At 40.3% G+C, this 27,305-nt stretch overlaps 1 protein-coding gene across 19 annotated transcripts in view; it reads left to right on the top strand.

Moving 5' to 3' along the window:
• The window catches only part of PLEKHA1 (pleckstrin homology domain containing A1), a 69,427-nt gene extending 50,340 nt beyond the window's left edge, over positions 1-19,087 (top strand). For 4 of the 19 annotated variants that reach the window (XM_084846021.1, XM_084846016.1, XM_084846015.1 and 1 more), the window contains 5 exons: positions 4,371-4,435; positions 5,585-5,648; positions 7,972-8,061; positions 12,162-12,202; positions 14,610-19,086. In XM_084846021.1, coding sequence (XP_084702147.1) covers positions 4,371-4,435; positions 5,585-5,648; positions 7,972-8,061; positions 12,162-12,202; positions 14,610-14,826 — 477 coding nt within the window. In that variant the 3' untranslated portion in view covers positions 14,827-19,086. Of the gene's footprint in view, positions 1-4,370; positions 4,436-5,584; positions 5,649-7,971; positions 8,062-12,161; positions 12,352-14,609 lie in introns of those variants that run through there. The other 15 variants (XM_084846020.1, XM_084846010.1, XM_084846011.1 and 12 more) reach the window with 9 other exon arrangements.
• Positions 19,088-27,305: the final 8,218 nt, after the last annotated feature.

The raw sequence follows: 27,305 nt of genomic DNA, 5'->3' as shown, positions 1-27,305 counted from the left end.
ACTCTACGTGGGGTTACCCTTGAAGATGGTTTGGAAGCTGCAGCTGGTACAGAACGCAGCGGCTCGCCTGATTAAAGGCAGCCGCTGGTGAGATCACATCACTCCAGTGCTGAAGGAGTTGCACTGGTTACCAGTTGTTTTCCGGGCCAAATTCAAGGTGTTGGTTTTGACCTTTAAAACCCTATATGGTTCCGGCCCAGCCTATCTTAAGGAGCGCCTCCAGCAGCACCAGACAGGCCGCTTAACAAGATCAGCCCCGGATGGCTTTCTCTCTGTCCCATCAGCCAGGACAGCTAGACTGGTGGGGACGAGGGAGAGGGCCTTTTCTGTGGTGGCCCCCACTCTGTGGAACTCCCTCCCTAGGGAACTCCATCATGCCCCCTCTTTAATGAGCTTCCGTTGTGCATTAAAAACGAGGTTGTTCAGGCAGGCATTTGGGGTGGGTTAGGGTATTTTAGAAAATGTTTTTATTGTAGAATTTTATTGTTTTAAACTGTTTTATTGTATGTTGTACATCGCCCAGAGTGGCTGGGTGACCAGCCAGATGGGCGATTAATAAATTTAATAATAATAATAAATAAATAAATCTGTGATACTGAAGTGAATTCATTTCCATATCTATAGGCTACTTATTGAATAACTGTAGATTATAGTAATTATTAGACTATTAGCCACTCGGGTTTATAGCAGCGCAATCCTATGAATGTCTGCTAAGAAGTAATCCCCATGGATTTCAATGCAGCTTGCACTTAAAAAAGCATGTACAGGATTATAGCCTAAGAAGGTGTTCAGGATTTTCAAGTTGAACAATAACTGACAAATAAAAGAAGATATTGTGAATTCTTTAGTTTTAGGATGGAAGCAGTCTTCCATTAATACTTGTGAGGTGAAATGGAAACTATGAAGCATTGTAAGGTTGTTTATTAAACATAAATGTAAGGTTGTTTATTAAACTGTAAGATTGTTGAGGTTACAGATACAGTTTATCAAATAGAATGGCATCGGATGCTGGGGGTATTGGAGTTTAAATTTAATTCTTTAAGGGAGAGGGAGGGGGGGTGGGGAAAGAATCTTCTTTTTTCTTCACCTTTCCTCCTCCCTTTGCCTTTTTTTCCTTTTTCCTTCTCTTTTTGTTATTATGGTGTTCTCATCAGAATATTGTACTGTTGGGAAATTCTAGTATTGATCAGGTTGTTGGTATGTTTGGTATTGTATATTTCATTTATAAAGATAAAATATATTAAAATATATTAAAAAAAGAAACTATGAAGCATTCATTGCAGAAGAACAAGGGAGGAAATAAAACTTGAGTTTAAGTCGCTCAGATCCAATTCCAACTACAATATCACATGCTCTTGAAGAGAGTAAAACACTGTAATAAAAATGAAAATAAAATCAACATATTTTATACATTATAAATATTATAAATAAAAACTTGGTCATGCTCTTACTTTATATGTCACTGATCTGATTTGTAACTTTCCTAGTACTCATTAATATTTGACAGCACAGAGCAAGCTGTTTAGGACTGTAATATGAAGAGAGTGTGAAATGTGTATTTACTGTATTTGAAGGAATAGCATCATGAAAATATGCATTTTATTTTCCTTTGAATAACCACATGATGGCGCATGAAAAAAGCAGATGAAATATGTTTTTCCTTGATTTAGAGGAAGAACCTCAATCTGCAATTCATATATGTTGCTTAAATTAAAAGCAAACAATGATCCTGTTAGAGCATTTTAACTGTTTATTTTACTCTTTTAGAAGCTTCCTAGAACTTACTCATATGTAGTATCCTTCTGCTGATGAAATTCTACTCAGTGCTTTTCAGAAACTTATTAAACTTTACAACCTATTCAAAAGCCTGTATTTTAGTCAAATATGAACATGCATCAACTCAGTGATGTCACTGATGTCTTTTCTGCTATAAAAAACGTAGAATATATACAACTTGGCATGTTCTCTCATACTAGCAATTACTGTTTGCCAGCACTGCCATATTCCTGTGCACTGCTCTCAATGTGATTATAAATGTAAAATATATTAACTTGTAATTGGTATAGCTCCTGAGTAATCATATATAATGCATCCAGACGAAGAGAAATAAATTATACTACTTGTTCGATCAAAGTGTTATTTATGTGTGTACAATCTCACATCAACTCTTGGATTATAGTATTGAAATTCTTGTATGAGCAATGAGGATTGTGTTCTTTTCCGGTTCTCTTTCTCATATTACTTGTTTGATGTTTGTATGGAGTCATTTTAAATAATTTAAGTCACCAAGAAAAAAGAGCTGGCTTTACTTTATTGACTTAAATCAGTTTTCAGTTCTTTAATTCACATATTTTCAGAACACACATGCACATTAATTGGTAGTTATAACAATTAAAACATACCCATCTGAAACTAAATTGTGGTTTTATTCTATCTGGGAGCATAAGGAAGTCACTGGTTGTGCAGCAATATGCCTTTTGTGGTACAGCATTTATATTTGCTTAGGGAAGCAGTTGTGAAATTAAGGGTGGCTGTCTGGCACTTCCTACATGTAAGGTCACTTGAAAATTATGTATCCAGAACTTTCTAGAAGCAGGAGCATAACAGTTGCTGGGCAGAGTAGTGTGTTTCCAAGGCATGGAAAGTTCATGGTCTTGGGACAAAGGTCTAAATGTCAATTTATGCAGTAATAAATACAATGCATGCTATATTATGTCATAATACTTGATCTTAAAAGTCACACATTTTGCAGGTAATGCTAAACCATAATTTAGTCTTATGCCTGAACCAGATCACTGTGTGTAATAAGAGGGTCATGGATTTGGTTTTAAGACATTTGAGTGCATTAATATGTTTAATATGTTTGTGTAACGTTTACATATTATAGCCAGGTTATTTTAAAGAGTCACATAATATAATTGAAGCTTTTGAAAAAAGCTCCTAATTTTTTTTTAAACCCCATCGTTTAAAAATTATCTGCCTTGTTTGATATACATTCTTACAGTTCTGGCATTATGGAGTTAGACATTTTTGGGAGGCTAATCTAAGACAGGGGTTAACTAAATATTGAGGAGACAGTGGATCAGGCTGTTCCTGCTGCTTTACTCTACTGTCAGGGTGGACACTGAGCCTCTGTGTCCACCCATAGAATCATAGAATCATAGAATAGTAGGGTTGGAAGGGGCCTACAAGGCCATCGAGTCCAACCCCCTGCTCAATGCAGGAATCCAAGTCAGAGCATCCCTGACAAATGGCTGTCCAGCCTCGTCTTAAAGGCCTCCAGTGTGGGAGAGCCCACCACCTCCCCAGGTAATTGGTTCCATTGCCGTATTGCTCTGACACTCAGGAAGTTTTTCCTGATGTTCAGCCGGAATCTGGCTTCCTGTAACTTGAGCCCATTATTCCTCAGAGTAGTTCTGATTCTGAGGAAGAAACACCCATAGAATCCCAGAGTAGTTCTGATTCTGAGGAAGAGCAGCCGCTCCTGCGAGAAGAGTGCGCTCATCCTTCCAGGAGCGGCTGCTCTTCCTCAGAATCAGAACTACTCTGGGATTCTATGGGCTCAGTGTCCACCCTGACATCTACCTTGTTGTCACTACTGACTGAAAATCAGCTGGAATTTTATTTTTTAAGAAGCATAAGTTGGTACGGAGAACCAGAGATAAGAACTAATGGTGGGCATGTTTCTCTATGCCCCTACTTCATGCATCCAAATGTCCCAAAATAGGCATCCTGACCTATTGGGGTTTTAACCTCTATGCGGCTTTCAGACAAACAGTAGAGGTTTGTTCTTTGAAAATATCGGCCAAAATTATTCTTCCAAGTGGTAGATGTGTCCTGAGATCTGCCAGTTGCTGACCTCTAATTTTGATGAATACGAGCAAATCCCAACACAACCTAAGATGAAGCTCAGTTAAGTTTTGTATAAGTTAATGGAAGGGGAGGGGGTTTGTAAGGCAAACAGGCAATAGATTGCATGTACTGTAACAGCACAAGATAACCAGGATATCCTTGGTTACGGTGTGTGCATTATTCCTCACATTGTCAGTCAAGAAATATTGAAAGAAGTGAACTCTTTCGCATTACTTGTTGTCATTTATTAGCTGATTGGGTTCTTTCTGGGAAACCTTTTTCTCTGGTGAATCAACATGGAATGAAACTATCTGGATTGTCATGTTCCTTAATGAATTCAGCTAGGAAAGGCTGGGTTTATGCTTCATAGGTTTGCCAATATCATTCCGTTTTGTGAATAAGTCCACTGTTTGGCTTTCTGGTCATAAAGCTTTCTTAGGGCACATCCTTGGGATGTTTAAAGTCCCAGTTGCTTACTTGCTAAAAGAATTAACCTAGTGAAGCCTCTATTTTTTCAGGATAAGGAGCCTCTTCGGATTATACCACTGAAAGAGGTTCATAAGGTCCAGGAATGTAAACAAAGGTGAGAAACTGAAGGTTCAAAAAACTGTAAAGGTAATATATCACCTTTAGTTGGAACAAGAAAACCTGCCTACACAATTCCGTTCATTATGATTTAGTAAACTCTTTCCCCTCCCATGATATGGAATTTAAACCCTTTGAAATATGGGGTGACTTAACCAAAAGTGATGAGATCTTAGACTGTTGGATTAAAACTCAGTTGGCAATATAACAGAAGAAAATATGGGCCTCTGAGTGAAAGGAGGGGTAAAAACAAGAAAAAATATAACCAAATGTATTAACACATTTAATGTGTTAATTGTCAAAGTTGATTGGGACATTATGAAAGGAATGGTCACTTATCAGGATTATAAACATTTGCAAAAGAAGATAGAAAAAGTCAATTTGGTGCTTAAATAAACTCTGTTATGAAGGGGTGTGTGTGGGGAGGCATGCACACGTGCGCGTGAGTGTGTACTAGCCACAAATATGAATGATGAAATAGGGATTATAGTGTATAGAATAATTAGATGGCATAAGGTGGCTTATTTCATGGCATTGTAAGATACAGGATTTCAGAGTATCTTCTAAATATTTTAATTTCCTTTTTGTCATATTTAATTTGTGAGTGTAAGCTGGGGTCCCTGGCTCAACGGTGGCCACCTATGTGCCTAGGGTGTGGTGTGGCAGGGGGATGCAGCAGGAGAATCTAGCAGCATGTTGGTGCCTCATTGGTGTGTCATATGCTTATGCCATTGACTGCATGTCCTTCCTGGCCAGTTGGTTGGGCCAAAAGGTGGTCCATGCCTGGCTTAGGCACTGACCAGTCAGGTCATGACTTCATAGTTGAAGCATGCAGTGTGGTGATACCTTGTCTGTATAAACTGGGGGACGGGGGGAGGTTTCATCTAGTGTCTTAAGAATGTGGTACAACTACTGTAAACTGCTACGACAAGAAGGGTGGGTAGAGAAAGAATCTTGGCACAATCTTGTTAATCATTATGGTAGCTGTACACACATTCCTACAGGATATGGTACTATAATTTATGTATTTTCAAAGGAAACTTCCTTATGTGTGTGATTACTTGAAAATGCAAAGATGTGTATCAGATACATCAAAGGTTGGTTTTTTAAAAGCATAATTACTTACATGTTTTTGTATGTTTTTCAGTGATATACTATTGAGAGACAATCTATTTGAAATTGTAACAACTTCTCGAACTTTTTATGTACAGGTAACTCTTATCTTTATGAAAAACTATTTTTCTGTAAGAACATGAATTCTTCTTTTGAATGCATGGCAGTATACAACTTTACAGTTAAACAGAGCACAAGCTCTGGATTTACTAATAGACATACCAATCATAGAGCTGGAAGTGATTCTCTGGTCAATCCTTCTACCCCAGTGCTGTCTCCAGCCTCCCTTACTATTTGCTGCTCCTTCACCAATGCCCAAATGTCACTTGTTCACCACCTTTTCTTTAATTTTTTTTGGTACTTCAGGAGTACACAAATGAAGTATTTTTTATTATTATTTCCCCCCAGTTTTTGCAAGCGCACAGATTCGGCTGTCCGGTATGTATAGCCTTACCGTGTCAATTTCCTTGTATGTTTCAGCAGCCAAAGGGAGTGCCAAAGTGGAGTAGGTAATATACAAGAAAATTGACATGGTGAGACTGCATGTAGGCTACTTTGCGCACAGTTGCAAAGGATCGAGGAAAAGTAATACTAAGAGAAAGGAGAAACCCATTTGCACAATTCAGAAGCACTGAAAAAGGAAAAAAATGCAAAAGACGTGCTCTGAAAAAGAGCACCAAAGGGAGTGCGGGACAATAACTCCCACTTGGCAGTGCCATCTGCCTGCTATTGAGCCTTGAATGACACTTGTCAGTGACCTCCCTCCTTTCAGCACTTCCCCGAGTATCCAAGAAGTCAAGAAATGGGAATTAGTGGCTCCCTCCCCTTTTCGCGACTTCTTTTCAGAGCAGTTACCACTGTGGTTACTGAGCTTCAGCAGATTTACGAAAATCTCCCCGACAGTTAAAAAACAACAACAACAACCCTTAGAAAGCAGCTACGTGGGATGGAGTGAATGTGGGGCCCCATGGGGGGGCGGGATAATGACTGCTGCTATGGGTGCTCATTTATTCTGTCCCATTCAGCCATCCTCTAAGGGTTTTTTAAAAACTGTTGGGAATATTTGCAGAAATTTAGAGGCTGGGTAGTAAACAGAGGAGAAATTTGTGCTACTGCAATAACTGCTCCAAAAAGGAGCCACAAAAAGGGGAAGGGGAGCCTGTAACTCCCATTTTTGGACTTGCTTGGGAAACTTGGGAAAGTGTTGAAAGGGGGGGAAGACACTGCGTCAGTTCAAGGCTTAATAGTGGGAGGATGACATTGCCAAGTGGGAGTTATTGTCATTCCTCTTTTCGGAATGCTTACTTTGTCCACGTTTTTGTCCTTTTCTAGTACTTCTGAATTGCGCAAATGAGTTCCTACTTTGTCCTAGTACTATTTCCCCCCAGTTGTTCGCAAATGTGCGTAATTAGTCTTTATGCAGACTCACAGTGTTAGTTTCTTGGTGTTACCTATTCCACTTAGGTGCTCCATTTGACAGTTGAAACATACAAGGAAATTTACAAGGCAAGACTACACACATTGGACAGCTGAATCTGTGCATGTGCAAAAAAAGGGTGGAGGGAATAATAAAAAAGACTTCATTTGCATACTCCTGAAATACCAAAAAAAAGAAAAAAAAAGAAAAGGTGGTGAATAAGTGTCAGTCCCTTCAAAATGCCATTTGGGCATTGGTGGAGGGGCAGTCACTAGCAAGGGAGGCTGGAGGCGGCACCAGTTAGATTGCGAAGAATGGCATGGGCTTTTTTGGCACAAGGTATGGTGCTGGGTTTGGACATCATGACAAGCCTTCCTGAGAACAAGTCATCCTCAACAACCCTACTCCAAGCCATGGGTTCCCAGGGTGGCTTGTTGGCAAAAAGGCCCAACCCACAGTGAATTCCTGCTCTGGGTTCGGACATCACGGTAAGCCACAGTGACACTAACATGGCTTGCAACCCACCATGGCTTATCGTTATGTGCGAACCCAGTCAGAGGGACTCTGCCAGTCAGAGGTTTCATTGTGATATAGATGCTGCATGATGTATCATGCCTTAGGGTACCCTTTTTCTTTAGAAAATTCAATTTTGTGATGCAATAGCACAAACTGTGATATTATGCCAGTGTCTAGGCAGAGCTGAATTATGAAACGGTTAAGACCAGTACATCTCTTTATTTTTCACAATATGAAACCTGCACGTTTCATATGCCATATAAAATATACTATTTTTCAGATAAGCCTTCTAAACGTTCCTTGTTCATTGGATATCAACCCAAGCTTTATTTAAGAACATCAAACAAACAAACCACTGTTTCTATTCTTGAGAAACATAGAAGGCACTTGACATGTTCTCAGGTTACCAGTTTTAGAAAACTTGCTATTTTACCTGTATATCTTCAAATTTAAATTATTTAGTTCTTCTGTCTTTCTCTCCTCTTCAGGCAGATAGTCCAGAGGACATGCACAGCTGGATTAAAGCAATTTCTGGTGCAATAGTAGCACAGCGGGGACCTGGAAGATCAGCAGCTTCTGTATGTTTTTAAGAAGCTTAAATTTAATTATTTCAGCAGTGATGAGTTGTTTATTAGATCTCTTTTGCTTTATTTGCCCTTTATTCACTCCTAGATCTGGAGTAACATCTTTGCATGCATTACAGGTTGCATAGTATCTTGCATTTCTAATTATGGGCTAATCTTAGCAGTATCCGTATGTGCTGCCTGTCTACACTGTATTGCCTTAATGTTCAGACAGCGCAATTAGTGGGTTTGAAAATTATTTTAGTTTTTTTTATATTACTGCGAACTACAGTGAAATTATCAAATTACTTGACCATGTTTACTGAACCTTATACTTGAGATACCCATCAAATTGATTTAAGGTACCTTTGAATCACCCCTTCATGGATCACTGCCTTGTTGTGGCAAAGGGGCTTGCGTAACTCAGTGAAGCCATAAGCTATGCCGTGCAGGGCCACCCAAGACGGACAGGTCATGGTGGAGAGTTCTGACAAAATGTGGTCCACTGGAAAAGGAAATGGCAACCCACTCCAGTATTCTTGCCAAGAAAACCCCATGGAACGTATCACAAGGCTAAAAGATATGACGCCGGAAGATGAGCCCCTCAGGTTGGAAGGTGTCCAATATACTACTGGGGAAGAGCAGAGGGAATTTCCAAGTAGCGCCAGAAAGAGTGAAGCGGCTGGGCCAAAGCCGAAAGGACACGCAGCTGTGGATGTGTCTGGTGGTGAAAAGAAAGTCCGATGCTGTAAAGAACAATATTGTTTAGGAACCTGGAATGTCAGATCAATGAATCAAGGTAAGCTGGAGGTGGTCAAACATGAGATGGCAAGACTGAAAATAGTCATCTTGGGAATCAGTGAACTAAAATGGACAGGCATGGGCGAATTTAATTCAGGTGACCATTATATCTACTACTGTGGGCAAGAATCCCTTAGAAGAAATGGAGTAGCACTCATAGTCAACAAAAGGGTGGGAAAAGCAGTACTGGGGTACAATCTCAAAAACGATAGAATGATCTCAGTACGAATCCAAGGCAAACCATTCAACATCACAGTAATTCAAGTCTGTGCCCCAACCACTGAGGCTGAAGAAGCTGAGGTTGATCGGTTCTATGAAGACCTACAACACCTTCTAGAACTAACACCAAAAAAAGATGTCCTCTTCATCATAGGGGATTCGAATGCTAAAGTAGGAAGTCAAGAAATCACCAGGATAACAGGCAAGCATGGCCTTGGTGCACAAAATGAAGCAGGACAAAGGCTAATAGAGTTTTGCCAAGAGAACACACTGATCATAGCAAACACTCTTTTCCAACAGCACAAGAGGCGACTCTACACATGGACATCACCAGATGGTCAATATCGAAATCAGATTGATTATGTCCTTTGCAGCCAAAGATGGAGAAGCTCTATACAGTCAGTAAAAACAAGATCTGGAGCTGACTGTGGCTCAGATCATGAGCTTCTTATTGCAAAAATTCGGCTGAAATTGAAGAACGTAGGGGAAACCACTAAACCATTCAGTATGACCTAAATCATATCCCTTATGAATATACAGTGGAGGTGAGGAATAGATTTAAGGGATTAGACCTGATAGACAGAGTGCCTGAGGAACTCTGGACGGAGGTCCGTAACATTGTTCAGGAGGCAGCAACTCAATCCATCCCAAAGAAAAAGAAATGCAAGAAAGCCAAGTGGCTGTCTGATGAGGCTTTACAAGTAACTGAGGAAAGAAGGGAAGCAAAAAGGAAGGGAGAAAGGGGAAGATATACCCAACTGAATGCAGAGTTCCAGAGAATAGCAAAGAGAGACAAGAAGGCCTTCTTAAATGAACAGTGCAAAGAAATCGAGGAAAACAATAGAATGGGAAAGACTAGAGATCTTTTCAAGAAAATTGGAGATCGCAAGGGAACGTTTTGTGCAAAGTTGGGCATGATAAAGGACAAAGAAGGCAGGGACCTAACAGAAGCAGATGAGATTAAGGAGAGGTGGAAAGAATACACAGAAGAACTATACAGGAAAGATCTGAATGTCCCTGATAGCCATGATAGTGCGGTCACTGAACTTGAGCCAGACATCCTAGAGAGTGAAATCAAGTGGGCCTTAGGAAGCATTACTAACAACAAAGCTAGCGGAGATGACAGTCTTCCAGCTGAGCTATTTAAAATCCTAAAAGATGATGCTGTTAAAGTGCTGCATTCAATATGCCAACAAATCTGGAACACTCAACAGTGGCCACAAGACTGGAAAAGGTCAGTTTACATTCCAATTCCAAAGAAGGGCAATGCCAAAGAATGTTCAAACTACCGCAGAATTGCGCTCATTTCACATGGCAGCAAGGTTATGCTCAAAATCCTACAAGCTAGGCTTCAGCAGCATGTGAACTGAGAACTACCGGAAGTACAAGCCGGGTTTCGAAGAGGCAGAGGGACTAGAGATCAAATTGCGAACATTCACTGGATCATGGAGAAAGCAAGAGAATTCCAGAAAAACGTCTATTTCTGCTTCATTGACTATGCTAAAACCTATGGTTGTGTGGATCACAACAAACTGTGGCCAATTCTTAAAGAGATGGGAGTACCAGACCACCTTACCTGTCTCCTGAGAAACCTGTACGAGGGTCAAGAAGCAACAGTAAGAACCGGACATGGAACAACCGATTGGTTCAAAATTGGGAAAGGAGTACAACAAGGCTGTATATTGTCGCCCTGCTTATTTAATTTATATGCAGAGTACATCATGAGAAATGCCGGGTTGGATGAAATGGAAGCAGTGACAGATTTTACTTTCTTGGGCTCCAAGATCACCGCAGACAGTGACTGTAGTCATGAAATTAAAAGACGCTTGCTCCTTGGGAGAAAAGCTATGGCACACCTAAACAGCATAGTAAGAAGCAGAGACATCACCTTGCCAACAAAGGTTCGTATAATCAAAGCTATGGTTTTCCCAGTAGTAATGTATGGCTGTGAGAGCTGGACTATAAGGAAGGCTGAGTGCCGAAGAATTGATGCTTTCGAACTGTGGTGCTGGAGAAGACTCTTACGAGTCCCCTGGACTGCAAGGAGGTCAAATCAGTCCATCCTAAAGGAAATCAACCCTGACTGCTCATTGGAAGGACAGATACTGAAGCTGAAGCTCAAATATTTTGGCCACCTAATGTGAAGAGAAAAGTCACTGGAAAAGACCCTGATGCTGGGAAAGATTGAAGGCAAAAGGAGAAGGGGACGGCAGAGGATGAGATGGCTAGATAGCATCACCAATGCAATGAATATGAACTTGAGCACACGCTGCGAGAGAGTGGAGGACAGGAAGGCCTGGCGTGCTATGGTCCATGGGGTCACGAAGAGCTGGACATGACTTGACAACTGAACAACGAACCTTTGAATCAACTTGGAATACAACTCTTCTGAAGGCTTTTTGGCATTCCATCCTTTTAGCAGATAGCAGTCCAAATTTAATAAAGCTGTTAGTGTGGTGTTTGGATAACCTAACTGAATTCTAGATTTCATTATTGGTGGACAGCTTGGATCACAATTCTGACATTACCAAATTAAGTCTTTACTATAGTGACAAATGTCAGTATCGCAGTAGATAATAGGAATTAGAAAGTACAAAGCAGTAGAAAGCAAATTTAGAGCTACTCAACAGTTTATTTCATGTTATAATTTATAGTGTTGCAATATTCCATTTTCTAGCCATGCTTTGCAGTGCAAAATATGGTTTTGTTTCCATTCAATATATTAGAAGTTAGCTTTCATTGTTCTTTGTTAAATGCACAGTCTTAACAACACTGATTGTATCAGTTGCTCCCGCCCCGCCTTTTTTGGTTTTTTGCAAGGAAGGGTACTGTAGCAGTCTTACTAAGTTGTCATCACACTATAGAGACTGTTTGGGAATGAATGTGTTCTGGGTGAGAGAGAAACTATCAAGAAGGGATTTTTCAATGTTTGTGCTTCTGTGTGTGTATAATCCGTGGAGGGATAACTCAGCTAGTGACTGTCAGGACTTCTCTCTCTCTCGATCTCTGTCTCTCTCCCCCTCCCCCCCCATCTCTCACTCCCTCCTCTTCTCAAGTTTAGGTTACTCTAATCTTAGCTTTGCACTGTGTTCCAGATGCGGCAGGCCAGAAGGCTGTCGAATCCTTGTATACAGAGGTATACATCAAGAACTGGTGAATGCAGCATGTATGTGGGCTCTCATGTAAACTTGCCTTCTTAACAGAGGGTTGAAATTCCAATACACTTATTAACACTTTATAAAATGATGAGGTCAATCCTGTGGTTTCTTCTACTGATTATAATCACCATGAAATTACTAATCTCTAAAATACTTCCCATTGGCCATTAAATTTGCTCTTTCTAAATATATCCTTTTGGATAAAATACACTATTAAGACTGGCAAACATTCACAAAGTGCTGAAATCTCTCTTCGCATTTTTGGTGTGCTCACTTTACTGAGTACAAAAGCTTTAGTAGTAAATATGTGTGTTTAGATAGATAGATAGATAGAAACTAAACTTGGCCTAATTTGCATGAGAGTTCATATTTCCATTTTATCATTTTTGAAATACAGCTAACTAAAAGTCACTCAGAACCTAATAGCCAAATGTGCGTGCTCAAAAAATGTGCACATAAAGGAAAATGTCCTGGACTGATTTGCATGGCTTTTACAATAGATATGCATGGGATCATTAGTCAAGATTTAGGGGCTGTTATAGCTTGCAACCTGTATGTTAATCCAAATAATACAATGAATATAGAAAGTATTTTACTGTATAATCCCTAGGCATAGCAAAATCTGTAGCTTGTCACATAGGTGTAGATTACAGTATTCAGACTACTATCTGATGGCTGGTCCTGCTCAGGTTAAAAACTATAGAAATGTTTACATAGTATTCACTTTAGAAAAGAAACTTTATTGTAGTTTCAGCTTTTGTATTTGGAACTCATTCATATGAACACTTCTTGCGTTAATGTTGTTTATGGTTTGTTCCACTACTCCAAATATACTGCTGATCTTTGTAGAATCTTGTGCAAAAAGCTGTTTCTGATAACATGCTTGGAACAGCATTTACAAGGTAATCATTTGTGTAGAAATGGCCTTCTCTTAGTATCGCCTCTTATAGACCTTAAGTCACTAGATTAGTAGTATTGCAATAGCCATTGCTTAACCCACACAATACAGATGGGAGGGAAGTAATGAAACTGCTACCCTCACAGATATTTGAAAGATATATTCTGGAATTACCTCTTGAACCAGTCCCTTCTCATTGGTCCCTGTGCAAACATTGTAGCCTAAAAGACACTAACACTTTCAACACTGATTGTATTGTTGAGATAATATTCTGGAAGAGCTGTTCCAGAATACTGCAAGAAATGGAGTAAAATTTCTGAAATAACAAACTAGAATGGGAAAATATGATAATATGAACCGTCTTTTTTCATCAGAAAGCTCCTTGCCATGCTACAATGTGATGCACTGGTGTCATGGAAAGTAGGTAGGATTACAGCTAGACTGCCATGATGAAGGTTTAGTTATAGCTGTTGCAGGCCTTCTGCACATCCTGCTACCTGATCCTCCTTTTCTATATCCAACATTAGAAAAGACCTTTCAAAACTCTCAAATTAGATAAAATTAGTTGACACTGAGTAGCCTAGCCAATTTAAGTCTTGAGAATACTCTCCTAAGCTGGTTGCTAATTCACCATAGAAATGCCAGCAATGTTCTTTAGTGGATCTCTTACTTAAGGTATACTGTTGAAACACTGAATTCAGCAGTGGCATGACCATGTTGAATAGTTGTGAATAATATTGTATGCAACACTTGGTTTAATATTTGAGACAACAGTTACCTTTGTAGAAGACATTGCATCTACGTTTTTATCTACAGGATAGTTGGCTGTACTAGTTTAAAAGATGGAATGTCATTCATATTTAAACCCAGAATACCTTTAAAATGTAAAAAATTACATCTGTTATATTTTTGGAATGTTGTCCAGTGAAATTAGATTATTCTTAAACTAGGAGTAGATTATTAGGACAAAATAGTAAAGGAATAAGGAACAGGTGTCCAGTCAACAAAAATGTAAAGTACTTATTTTCAGCAAAGTATTGAAGTATTTCACTGTGCTTCTTTTTTGAACATGAATACACTTTCCACGCACTTTGGGGACTAGTTTCTTGGAATAGACTAGGCTAGAAACATTTCACACATGTTCAAACTCTCAAAGTATCTGTTCAATAATAGTTTTAATTGTGTATTTAAAGTAATGCAGTTACAATGTCAAAAGTGATTTTGTGCTAGTAAACATTAAGTGATACCATGCTAGACTTTAGGAGCCTGACTTGGCTGTTTCAGCTTGCTATCATATACTGCTGCGAGCTCACAGTCTTAACATTGTACTGCTTTGGAGAAACATCTGCTTTCTGCTGTTATGCTTTGCTTTGTTTTTCCCTTTGATTTTTTGTTTTGTTTTTATTTTTCAGTGATACAAGACTGAAATGCATTATTACTGTGCAGTTAATGACCCACTGAATCTGAAAAACACTCCTCTTTTGCAGGAGCATTCCAACTGTTCTTCAGAATCCAGCTGTCCTGCAAAAACAGCAACAGCCACCTCACATTCCACAACCACTCACAACTCCGCTTTGGTCCAAACCCTTAACAGCAAGCCCCTTGTCTTGGAGAAGCGAAGATTTCACGAATCTTTTACCAAGGCCAAGCCAGGGAGCTTCAAGATCCAGGCTGTCCCTTCAAGAGACCCAACTTCCAAAATGACTCTACAGGGCCTATTGGAACCTCAAAATAAAAATGGCACTCAGGAACAGGATCCTGGCCCAGTGGACCTAGATGATGCAAGCCTTCCAGTCAGTGATGTGTAATAATAGGGAGAGTTTGGAGAACGATGCATTTGTTTTTGGTCCGTAAATTTTCTTGCTCAGACTTTTAGCCAAAGATGACTATGGGTTGAAAGAACAAAGAATGGAATGTTGCTTATATAGATCTGTATGTGTGTGCATACATTCAAATTCATGTATGTTTAACTAATCATACTCTGCCTTGTACTGATTATCAGAGCAGGCCGTGTGCTGTTTCAACAGCCTGATGATAAATCTTTCTAATAGGGAGGGGCCCGAATACATGATTTAAAAATTACTGTTGTCAGTAAGCAAGGTAGCAACTGCTCTTCATCATCAGTGTGGCAAAACTGAATAGCATCTTAATGATACAATAAAAGAAATGTCAACATGTGACTGAATTATACTGTAATTCAGACTATTGACAAACAAGTTGACTTATTTTCTGAAAATACTGGCATGGCCTTTCAGACATCTAAATATATGTATACAGAGTCTGTTCTTACAGGATCAAGATTGCAAAACTTTACCTAGGGATGACGTAATGCACTTTTCCTATGCAAAGAGAGTTTTTGTGTAACACCCCCCCACACACACACACACATATACTGCTGATGCTGGTGTCTGAGATGAGGCATGTCTTCCCTACAATTAATACACAGAATTGGCAGCTACTGCACGACCTGTGTACTCACAGCACGAAAATCACTTGTGCTGCATTTCAGACATTACATATTGCATGTGTTAAGTTACATGAGATGTGTATCTCTATATTTGAGAAAACCATCCCTAAAGGGAAGGACCACAGATCACTTAGACTGAGATAAATCTGTTTAATTGGAACTCTTTTGGAACTGCTCTGTAAATCACTGCCCTTCTTCTATAGAATCCAGCTCCCTTACAATTCCAGGTATTTGGTGCTGTGAAACTTAAATAATACAGCTATTTTGAATATTAAGCCTATTTTTGATGCACTCCTAAAGGTGAATTGTAACTTTTGCACATTTGGATATTAATGGACCACCAATAAATAAAGAGTGTTGTATGGATTTTTTTAAGTAGGGAGAAGGGAAACTGGACTACTAAATCTTTTAAAGATTTAACTAAAAGTGTTTTATATTAGGCTTTGCAGAAATTAAATGTTTAAAATGTGTCTAAGATTTTTTTCTCTCTTGTGTGATCCTTTTTTCAGTGTGTTATAAACGGTTACCATTTTATATTTGAATCAGTAAAAGACTCAACAAACTTTGTTTCATGCTGTTAACTGGTACTGAATTATCAATCATGCAATTGTGGCCTGTAACTTTTGGTGCACTAAATTTATTAAAAGTGCCTGTGGGTTCTTCTTTCATGATATGTTAAATATTCTGGAGTTAGATGGATACTGGATTTTGCTTTTGTGGTATTGAAACTTGAGGTGAAATTACTTTGTGTAGTGTAGTTCAGCCACGTGTATGAGATAATATTCTAGGGTTGCCAGCATAGTGGCATCTTTGAGCTGTGCACTATGTTTTTTAAACTGGATATTTGTTCAGGAGTTTTAGTGGTAAAAAATAAAGGGTTTAAGAAGTTGATGCTGGATATTTGATCAGAATGAGCATGCACAATTTTGCTGTTAGGTTGTGAAAATGTTTGCTTTAATCAACACCCCCCCCCCCAGTTTCACATGATGCTGCTTTATGCAATTCAGATTTTCCATTTTGCAGTACTCTGATCTATTTCAAACTGTGTAATGCTTGACAAAGCATGCAAAAAAGGTTGGAATGCACATACGTTTGAATGAAGTGTCTACTACATCAGCGTAGACATAATTAAGTTATGTCCCAGTGGTAGAAATTCCAGCCTTTATGAAATTAATTGTTTAGAGGGGAAGTTGTGCAGAAACTAACTTTAGCCTATGTGCCTGTGGCCAGCTGTCCCCTTCCTGTTCTCCAGCTAGCGACAAAAGGCAGAAGGGGGTTGTCCCCCTATGCTTCACCCCAATTCATTTGGGACTCTCAGTGGCCCAGTTCACACTATCACTGTGGCTTAAACAAGCCATGGTGGCTTGATTTAAGCTGTGGCATGTGCTGGGCACTGCTTGCTTAATTACCTGCCTGGGTGTGGGTTGTCATGTTGTTTGAACCTGGGCAGCATGGCTTGTTGGGAGGGGGAAACAACCCTCAAAAAACCCAGCAACAGGCCATACTGCCTGGTAAATGACAACTGGGACATGTCAGCAAGCTCTGCAACTTAAACAAGCCACTGTGGCTTGTTTAAGCTGCGGTGATCATGTGAACCGGGTCAATGTCTTTCCACATACTCAACACAGGATTTACTTTGCTGCTTGCTTTCAGTTGCCAAAAATCTCATGGGCAGAAGGTAGTATTATAGGGCCCAATAGAATATCTTTGGCTTTATAGGCACCAGATGACTCCATCTGGCTTTATAGGTACCAGATGACTCCAGTTTTGAAGTGCTAACTAGACTGTACAGATTGTTACATTTTTAAAGCAGCATTAGTTTAAAAATGAACAAAAATAATTCAGCTGCTGCCCTCCTAATTGTTTAAGCTCTATCAAAACTTGGCAGAGATAAAATTTCCTGAAGTCAGCACCAAACCTCTTTTATTCCATGCCATTTAAGAGTTTCAGGGAGATTTTCTTTCAATACTATTAATGACCAGCAGTTACCTGCTTTCTGAGTGCCATATATATATATATATATATATAGAGAGAGAGAGCGCCCGCGCGCTCGCAGAGTACTCATCCAAGCTACATGTGTCACATGTAAGTCCTAATTTCAGCTCGCTCAAAGCATGAAACATGCAACTTGCTTAGTCCATCCTAACATCTGGTCTCTCTAACTGCCTGTAGCTAAATGGTCTCTAACCTCACAATTAATTTGCCCTAGAAATGCCTTCCCCACAAAACATCTAAGGCTATGTCTTTGTGATCTTCTGCTGAAATTTACATGAGGGGGCTCATTCTGCACCCAAACGTTTCTCTGTTTTTGGTTTTGCATGAAATCAAGAGGTACTAGCATTTTACATCATTGGTGCAGACTCAATTTTGCATTATCCTGATCCCATTGTCTCCTCTTTTTTGTTTGTTAGACTTTTGTGTGAATTTCCACCTACTAATTTTGTCTGCTAGCAAGTTAAAAACTTGGATCTTAGCATCTGGCTACTCCGACAGTGAAATCTGGTACTTCGGCCTTTCTTTCAAGGTTACAACATCTCCACTTCTCAACATATTGAATATATTTATTGAAAGGTGCATGGGTGCAAATATGTGAATTCAACATATTAATAAAATAAAACCTCAAGCTCGCAGTTTTGAGGGGAAAGCACCTGTGTACAGAAACTTGTAAAGATTATTTTGGTCTGCTGAAACTAAAAATTGAAAAGAATGTTAGTATGGACAAAGCTTAAAGACTGAGTTATAGTAATGCCAAACTGCAGTGGTCTTGTTTCAAGTTGATCCAATATAGCAGCACCTTTACATTCGTAACCATAAGCTAAACATTTACAAGCAGTTGTTTGTAAATTATGTTTATTTGCCTTCTCAGTCACATGTGAACTAATAAGTTGAATGTTATAATAAAAATCCAGTTTAGTAGCATACATTTTAACTTGTAACAAACTTAGCCAATAGGTATTTGAAACATTATTTTTCACAAATATGTACCTTGTGGGAGAAACTGAACTGGAATGTTTGTATTGCCATACTTTGACATAGTGTTAGATTTCCTGGTTCTGGTACAGTTTCCACACTGCATGTTTGTTTTTATTCTGTTTGGTATTGCCAATTTTCAATAATGAATTGGAAGCAAAGCAGCACTCCTACGGAATTCTTTTAAAATCAAACTGCTTAAATAGTTCAGTAGTGTGGGAAAATATTTGTGGTTGATAAATTGTTAGGGGCTCTTATTTATCAGTACTTTTTAAAATAAAATTTATGAAGATTGTTAAATTATTTTAGAACCTGTGGTGTTTTCTGTAAATGTCACACTTGTTAATAAATTGACTTCAGTTACAAAGTATAACAAACCTATCAGACTACTGCATTTAGTGCACTTAAAAACGTTAATTGTTAATAGTGAATGAAATTATTTTTGCATAATAGCTCTTGTTCTTACCTGTTGAAATCAAAGAAAACCTAAGTGAAGTTAAAATAAATAAATAAACAGTAGATTTGAGAAAACTTTGCTGTCTTTAGTACAATAATCCTTTGGAACCATCAGACCTTTGAATAGACCATGGTCCCACAACTGAAACATTTTTGCTGAAGACTCTTTTGGAATGGGCAATTGCTAATACAGTGTGTTATGAAATATGTAGGTTTGCACGCATACATGCAACCCTGACAAGTGTTGAGATCTTTTAACATTGAGCACTGAGTGCTCCTGAAAATTGAAACCTTAAAGGATAAAGGGGAGTTGGAGATCAAAGACAGTTTAATTTATTATTAAGACTTTATTTCATTTCTGTACCACCCAAAACTAAAACCACAAAGCGCAGCATAAAACAATATAAAATATGAAAGCTTAAAACCACAAAATAACAGTACAATCAGAATAAAAGCTAGCAGCAATGCAGATATTTAAAATACAGATTTAAAACACCAGAGCTAAAAGATTAGGAAGCTAAAATGCTAAAATACTGAGAGAATAAAAAGGTCTTCACCTGGCGCTGGAAGGAGTACAATGTAGGTGCCAGGCAAACCTCTCTAGGGAGCTCATTCCAGAGCTGGGGTGCCACAACAGAAAAGGCCCTCTTCCTGGTAGCCACCCGCCTCACTTCCTTTGGTGGGGGCTCCTGGAGAAGGACCTGTTGGGGAACGAACCCTGTGGTAATGCTACAGGATTGAGAAGGGGAAATTGAGTGGCCTTGTGAAGGGAAAGGAGGGGTGGAACTGGGGAAAGAAAACAAAGTTTTGATCCAATTAAGAAAATTCGTGGATGGAGATTTTGCAAATGAGTACTGCAAAGAGGATATAGGTAGCAGGGATCAGCAATATTTGAGGGTGTAAATAGCGCAGATTGGGAAGGGAAAAGGGAGAGGAGTGTTGTGGAGGGTAGGAGGTAGAGTGGGTCACGGTAAAGAAGGGGAGTTGAAGATGCAGGGATCTAGCTAGGGCTTTGAACGAAGAGCTTCAGATTTTGGAACAATTAAATATCCCTTTTAGGAAAGTGCATTCTTTTTTAGGAACCAAAGAAAATGGAGAGGTCTAAGATGGTAGAACTCAAATAACTGCTGCATAACTACTTCTTGAAGCAAAAGAGTGGTCACTCTAAAATAACCTGCCTTGCTTAGTTTTTGAGAATGGAAGCACCTCCTAAAAGGTGATGAATGGGAGGTGGTCAGCAAGGCATTTTTCTCCTTGAAGCCAAAATAACATTGTTAAAAAACAGAAAATTAGCCAGGAAAACTGATTGGGTTCCCTGCAGAAATGGGGGTGAAGGTGGAAAGGGAGTCTCTTGCAAGCTAATGGACTTGCCAAGGAGAAGATAGTAAATGGGGTATGGTATCTGTCCTGTTTGTTTATCGAGCTTGGGTTTGAAGTGGCAGAGGTAATGTGGTTCTTTTTAAGCAACAGAAAGGAGGGGTTCCATAAGATTTCTCTTGCAGGAAATGAGGTCTTTTTTAGGTCAAAGAGGTCTAGGTACTGGAGCTAGTCATGCCACCTTTTATGCCCCAAACCTGGGTTTAATAATTAAAATTCAAACAATGACAAATCTTGTCTCTGATAGCTCATTGGGGCTGCTAAAAGGTTTAAAATGTGTTAGACCAGTAATCTTCCATGTTAGACCAGTAATAATATTTAGCATCTGGCTTAAGCAAGAAGGTAAAAATTAACCTATTGTTGAATTTACCTGATGACTACAACTATGGCATGATTTACAATTTCGCAAGCATAAGAACATAAAGGCCTATCTAGACCAGTATTCTGTTCCCACAATGGCCAACCAAATGCTCCAACGGGAAGCCCGTAAGCAGGACATGAATCCAACAGTTTAGTTATGTGAGATCAAGGGGGGAATACAAGAAGTCAGAGATTAAATTGGAGACAATAGGCATATCAGATGGGTGATGACCTCATGTCATGTACAGTCTCGGCCTTCAACATGCCTTGTCTATCTTTCAATTAATGGCAGGGTCTTTTCCTTTTGCCTTTCTCAAGCGGGAATGGAGACTCTCTTTCAGGTACAGGCTTCCGTTCCCAGAACAGCAGAATTTAGGGGTACTTGTTAACAGCGTTAAGTGTCTGTCTAGTAATATGCCGTAATGACATGTGCGTATCTAGTTATATTTGTTTCAGACATTCAGCATTACAACCCTATCAACCTAAACAATCTGTTTTAGAAAAATAATTGAATATTCAAAGCAGTTATTCATCATCATAATTCCCTCTAGTAGTGAACGTAGATGTTGAGTGTTTATCACTATGGAAGTGAATCAGGTCCATCCAAAAATAAGGTAGTGGCTTCTACTTTCTTGGGGGAATTCTACATACAGTGATGAGAAAAATTTTGTGAACCTTCATGATAATTATGTAAATTCCATAGTTTTACCATGATGGCCTTAGTAAATCAAAACCAGTCCTTTTCTAAATATCCAATAGGATTTATATTAATCAATTCTGTGTCTTGTGAAATAAAATTATGTATAAATTAGGCAAACAATGAATACTTAAGAGTCAGAGTATGTGCAGAAGTCAGCAAACCCCTGATTGCATCAGCTCAATTAAAGGGAATAACTAGAATCAGGTGTTTAAGTAATTAGGTAGACCTTCAGGGTGAGTTTGTGAGGCCCCACCCTATAAAAAATATCAGATGGTCTTCACCATACCGTTGTGTGGAAATACATCATGCCACAATCAAAAGACATCTCTGAGGACCTCAGAAAAGCAGTTATTGCTGCTCATCAGTTTAGAAAGGTTTACAAAACCATTTCTAAGGATTTGGGGCTCCCCCAATCCAATATCAGACAGTCTACAAATGGAGAAGATTCAAGACTACAGTCACTCTACGTAGCAGTGGTCATCCTACCAAAATCTTGCCAAGAACAAACTGGCGCATCCAGGAATTCAAAAAGAACCCCAGAGTAACATCCAAGGATCTGCAAGCCACTCTCGCCTTGGCTAATGTGAGTGTTCATGCCTCAGTGATCAGAAAAAGGCTGAACAAGTATAGTGTTCATGGGAGGATAGCCAAGAGGAAACCATTGCTCTCTCAAAAGAACATTGCTGCCTATCTGAAGTTTGCTAAAGATCCCATGGATGATCCCCAAGACTTCTGGAACAATGTTCTCTGGACAGACAAGTCAAAGGTAGAACTTTTTGGCCTCAATGAGAAACATCATGTTTGGAGAAAAACACGTACTGAGTTTGAACAGAAGAACCTCATCTGTGGTGTGTTATTTGTTTAATCAGGTTATCTATGTTCCTTATCTAGGATTATGGAGTTAGATTATGATCTAATAACATTTTATGTTGGAAATATGTGACAATCCTAAGGGATTCACAAACTTGTCTTGCCACTGTATGCAAAAGGATGTACATTTGTGAATTAGAAGAATGACATTAAAAAGAAATTGCCTGAGAATGCCAGAAAACTTACAAGAAGTTGATGGCAAATTAAAGGAAGTGGACATCAGGCAGACTATGGGAGTCCACCGAATTGATGGCTGAGAACAATTTGAGACACTGAATAGTCATATGTCAGCTGAAAAAACAGACACACGGGAAAATGGAGAGCAGAGGAAGAAAGAATTGACCAGCTCAAGCCCCTGACAGCTTATACTAAATATCCTGGGGGAGAGGAATTGGAGGAGATGCATTTCCCATCTCCAGAACTGCACCAGCCCCTCTTCCCCCTGCTGCTACATAGCTATAAAATGCTTATGATTGAGGCACAGCCCTCTAAGGCTCTATAGCATAGCAGGGGGAGAAAAAAATGGTCATCCCAATCCTGAAATCCCCCCTCTCCCTGCCATCCAAGGGGCCTGAACAGAACTACAGCGCTCCTGTTCTAGGCTGTCATGAAAAAGACCTCTCCTCTTAGTGGAGTAAAATCTTACTGCAACATTTTGTTTCAGGTTCCACTTATTTCTTCTAACACTGAACTTGGTACTCCTGTGCCTATCAGTGAGATAGCAAAACAGGGTCACCCACAGAAAAGCAATAGTTTCTGCATACTTGGGTGGAGGAGCTCCCCACATACTCAGAAATGCATTCATTTGTAAAAATAAATGAAAAGCCTCCCTCCACCAACCACCAAACAACTCATGGATTGAGTGTGCTCAGTGGCCTCCAGGAGCCACGGCATCCTGAGGGTGATGGGGACGGGGTATGTCGGAATTGGATTTCTGGAGCTTCTTATAGTATCCTCAAGGTAAGCATTTAGGGTGGGTGGATGTGCAATAAAATCAAAATCCCCCCTGCACTATATGGAGAGGTTTTGAAAGGGAGAGAACAGTGAAAAAACACATTTCCCAATCTCCCAGCCCTCTCCCCACAAATATATAGCAACAAAACTACCTTTAATCTGAGCCTTTTAGCACTGTATAATACAGCAGGGGAAGGTTTGGAGGGGGAAGAAAGCTGTCTTCCCCTTTACCTTGAGCCCCAAACAGCACTACAATGTTCATTCTAGGCTGGCTGGAGTCCTGAACAGGAGCATTCCTGTTGGGGATACACTATCATATTTTGTTGAAGTACAAATTCTTGAATTTTCATTGAGGGGACCCACTTGTACTGCCCTAATGCAAAAGGTATGGCCACACCCAGCTGATTTTTCCTTGTGATATATCAGTGGTGAGGAATGCGTGACCCTCCAGATGTTGTGGGACTACAGCTCCCATCAACCCTAGCCAGCATTGCCAGTGGTGCGGGATGGTGAGAGTTTCAGCATCACAATATCTGGAGCCGCACGTTCCTCATTCCTGGGATATATGAAAAGCCGATGCAGTCTGTATTTCATTCTGTGAGGGGGCCCTGATTAGGGTTCAATTTCTCTGTTTTATACAAGGGACCTATCGGAGCCTATTTTAAATAGGTAGCGATTTCCCCCCTGTGTTTGGACAGATAACATGAAAACATTGCCCTGATAAGCTTTCCTGTTTAGGAGGCCCATTTCTGTGGGAGCAAATCTACATGCAAGTAAACATATGTCCCTACTTGCTATTTGAAAAGACAGGCTTGGGTGTCAGTAATTGTCCTAACACACTGTTTGATAAAAGCAAGCTGGATGAGATCTTGACCTTCTCTTGTTCCTAGCTGTCTCTTGTTGAGTTAATACACTGACTCCAAATGTATTACGAGTAGCACAGGAAGGTATTTTTAAGACAAAGAGATTGCTTTTCCTTCTCCTAGAAATTTGAGACTTGCCAAAAAAAACCCAGTGCTTAGGACAGAATATGCTGACTTCACTGCCAGTACGGTGTCTCAAATAAACTTTATACCATCCAAGTGTTTCAGTTTGGGAAAGCAAGGCCAGTTTATGACAACAAATGCAAAGGTTCCACAAAAAATAACACTTTGATCAGGCATGGTTTTTACACACCACCCACCCACAAACCCTTCATCTAAGAGATCTAAAGGTACTTTTATAATCTTATAGTACTACTATCTGTTGGTGCTGTATAGTCTCCAGGCTAGTCACCTACAAAGCTTCATGGATGGATGGGGATTTGAATCCAGGTCTCCTCTGTCCTAGTCCAGCATTCTAACCACTACGCTACACTGGAGGCTCAACAAAAATGTTATCAGAGATAGGCACAGTAAGTTACTTCAGAGATATGGCTGATTATTGCACAGTATCTGCTGGCAGGCTAAATGGGGGAAATGCTATGGTTTATTATAAGCATTAGAGATACGCAACTTCGTGTTCTCCAAATGTTTTAGACTGCAGTTCACATCAGCTGAAACTCTGGCATCACAGAGAATTTTATTTACTTGCCAAGTCTGGGAGAAAGGAATGGTTCCATGCATGTCATCTCTTTCCATTCCTATTTTGCATTTTTTTGCATAATGCTTCCATTAATCATTTTAATACACTGTGGATCTCTTCTGGTCATTTGGGAGTTCTCTTGACCACATATTAGGCAAAAAGTATGAAGGTCGTAGCCTTAAACTTTTAAAATGATAGGATGTGAAACTCTGGGTTGGATCCAAACTTAGTGATATTTACAGCATGGCTAGCTTACATCCCATTGATTTCAGTGGGTCTACTCAAAGTATGACTAGGTTTGTATCCAAACCTGTGTTAGGCCTGTGCCTTTAAATGCATTCTGAAATATTTTTGGCAGAGAGCATATAGCCCAAGGTCACTGGGCTACTGGCTATCTGAGCTGATTAGGAAAGGAGGTCCCAGATTGTTCTGCATGTGTGTGCATGCGTGTGTGCGCGCGCACACACACACACACAATATAGGTTTCACCAAAAAGCCTGTTAGAAAAAGAATAATCAAGAGATCTAAATCAGCTTTTCATCCAATGCACCTTTCGTTCTCAGTGATATTTTACAGTTTACCAACAGGGCTCTTCAGCTGATGGTTAAAGCATGGCCTGAGCCTGTGGGCAATATCACTCACAGAAGAACTCAAATTGTTGTTAACTGGAAAAAGTCTGTGCTTGGGAACTGTAAAAAAAAAACAACAGAAGATCAGCCGCCACCTCTGCCTGCTCGCTTGCCTCCCCTGGCTGGGTAGTGCTGAAGACTGGGCTAGTTGGACCCATTCCCAACACCAAGCCACTCAGAAGGACAGTGCAAGCTGGTGGCTTATGTTGCCGCTCCTTCAGTGACCACCCCCCATGCTGTACTGCCCAGAGAGGGAAGGCAAGTGAGTGTACAGAGGCAAAGGGTACTCCTTCAATATACAGCATTGCGGGCCCAATCCTCCCTGCCCAAAGGATATTAAGAGAGCAGCTGGAGGAGCCACGGCCTTCTCTTGCATTTATTATTTATTCAATTTATATCCCGCCTTTTTTCCTCTTGAAAGGAACCCAAGGCAGCTTACATTCTCCTCCTCCTCTCAATTTTATCCTCACAACAACCCTGTGAGGTAGGTTGGGCTGAGAGTCTGTGACTGGCCCGAAGCCACCCATTGAGTTTCCAGGATGAGTGGGGACTAGAACCCAGATCTCCTGGCTCCCGGTGCAGCACTCTCACCACTACACCACACTGGCTCCCCCTGCCTGCCCCCAGAAGCAACAATGCTCAGAGGAGAGGGAGCCATGGGATGGACAGGCAAGGCGGGGGGAGACCTGGAGGCTTCCTAGCCTATCCCTCCCCCTGTTCTTTTCCAGCCTCTGCTTCGAGGGGGCAGGGAAAGGAAGAGAGTTTGCTATTTGGTTGGGTGAAGAGAGACAAGCAGCTGCTTTTCCTTCAAAATAAAAGTGCTGGTGTTGAGCACCATTTTCAAGTACATGTTGAATGTTGTGTGTCATCGGGGCCTCCTTAGATCAATGAGCCTGTGACACAGTGTCACACGTACCTCCATCTATTATGTTGTAGTCTGGGGAATCTTTGGATCTGGATTTTTAATGCCACAGCAGTGCCAAGCTTTGTTAGATTCAAGACGTTTGGTGCATTCTGTAGGCGTGGATCTGAGCTATGTTTAGATCAGGGTGGGCAACATATGGCCCTCCAGATATTGGATTGCAATTCCCATCAGTCTTAGCCAGCAGAGCCAATGCTGAGGGATGCAGACAGTTGCAGCCTAACATCTGCACGTTTCCCATCCCTGGTTTAAAAGACTCACTGGGTCATCTGTCTGTAAAAATGTCAAGGATCTGTGAACACCCACATCAAGTGTAAATTTTGGTAACACCCACAGCTCTACCATGATAATACTGCACAGAAATGTGAGCTATAGATGGTGCCGTTTTTGCGGGGGGGGGGGTGTCTACTATTGGTATCCAACAAGTACTTGGCTGTGCTTTCAATCTAGGTTTTTGTACCACGGCAGCACCATGAACTTCCTAATCTATTATACTGACAGCAGAATCTGTGCAGCACAAGCAGATCTACAATTTTGTGCCACTTATTGTGGGTTCTCTTAGGTCTGAATTTTACCCAGCCCTGATCTTTGTAATACCTTTTCCGCCCCCATCAGCTCTACTCTTTGGAAGGGCAATTCAGGCCACTTGAAAGAAACGATGAGGTTTCCAACTGATAGAAGTTGCTAGCTAGCCAGCCCCCAGAGCGCTGATATTCTCCCCGCAAGGCCTAGCTAAAGCACCCAAACCCAAACCGTTCATCGCCAGCGTCTATTTGAACGTGTGAAGCCTGCGTAGCTCCACCCCGCCTCGCCCGCTGTTGGCATTAACAGCTTGCGGCTCAGGGAGCTTATATAACGGCTTGACGCTCGAGTCTCGCCCGCTCCGGGTTGTAGAAACTGGCGCTCGGCGTGAGC

The sequence above is a fragment of the Heloderma suspectum genome, chromosome 3 (assembly GCF_057233095.1).
Source record: "Heloderma suspectum isolate Gila_16-S chromosome 3, 16-S_ref, whole genome shotgun sequence".
NCBI lineage: Eukaryota > Metazoa > Chordata > Lepidosauria > Squamata > Helodermatidae > Heloderma > Heloderma suspectum.
The sequence above is the reverse complement of the archived record's forward strand: the minus strand, read 5'-3'. Positions and strand labels throughout refer to the sequence as shown.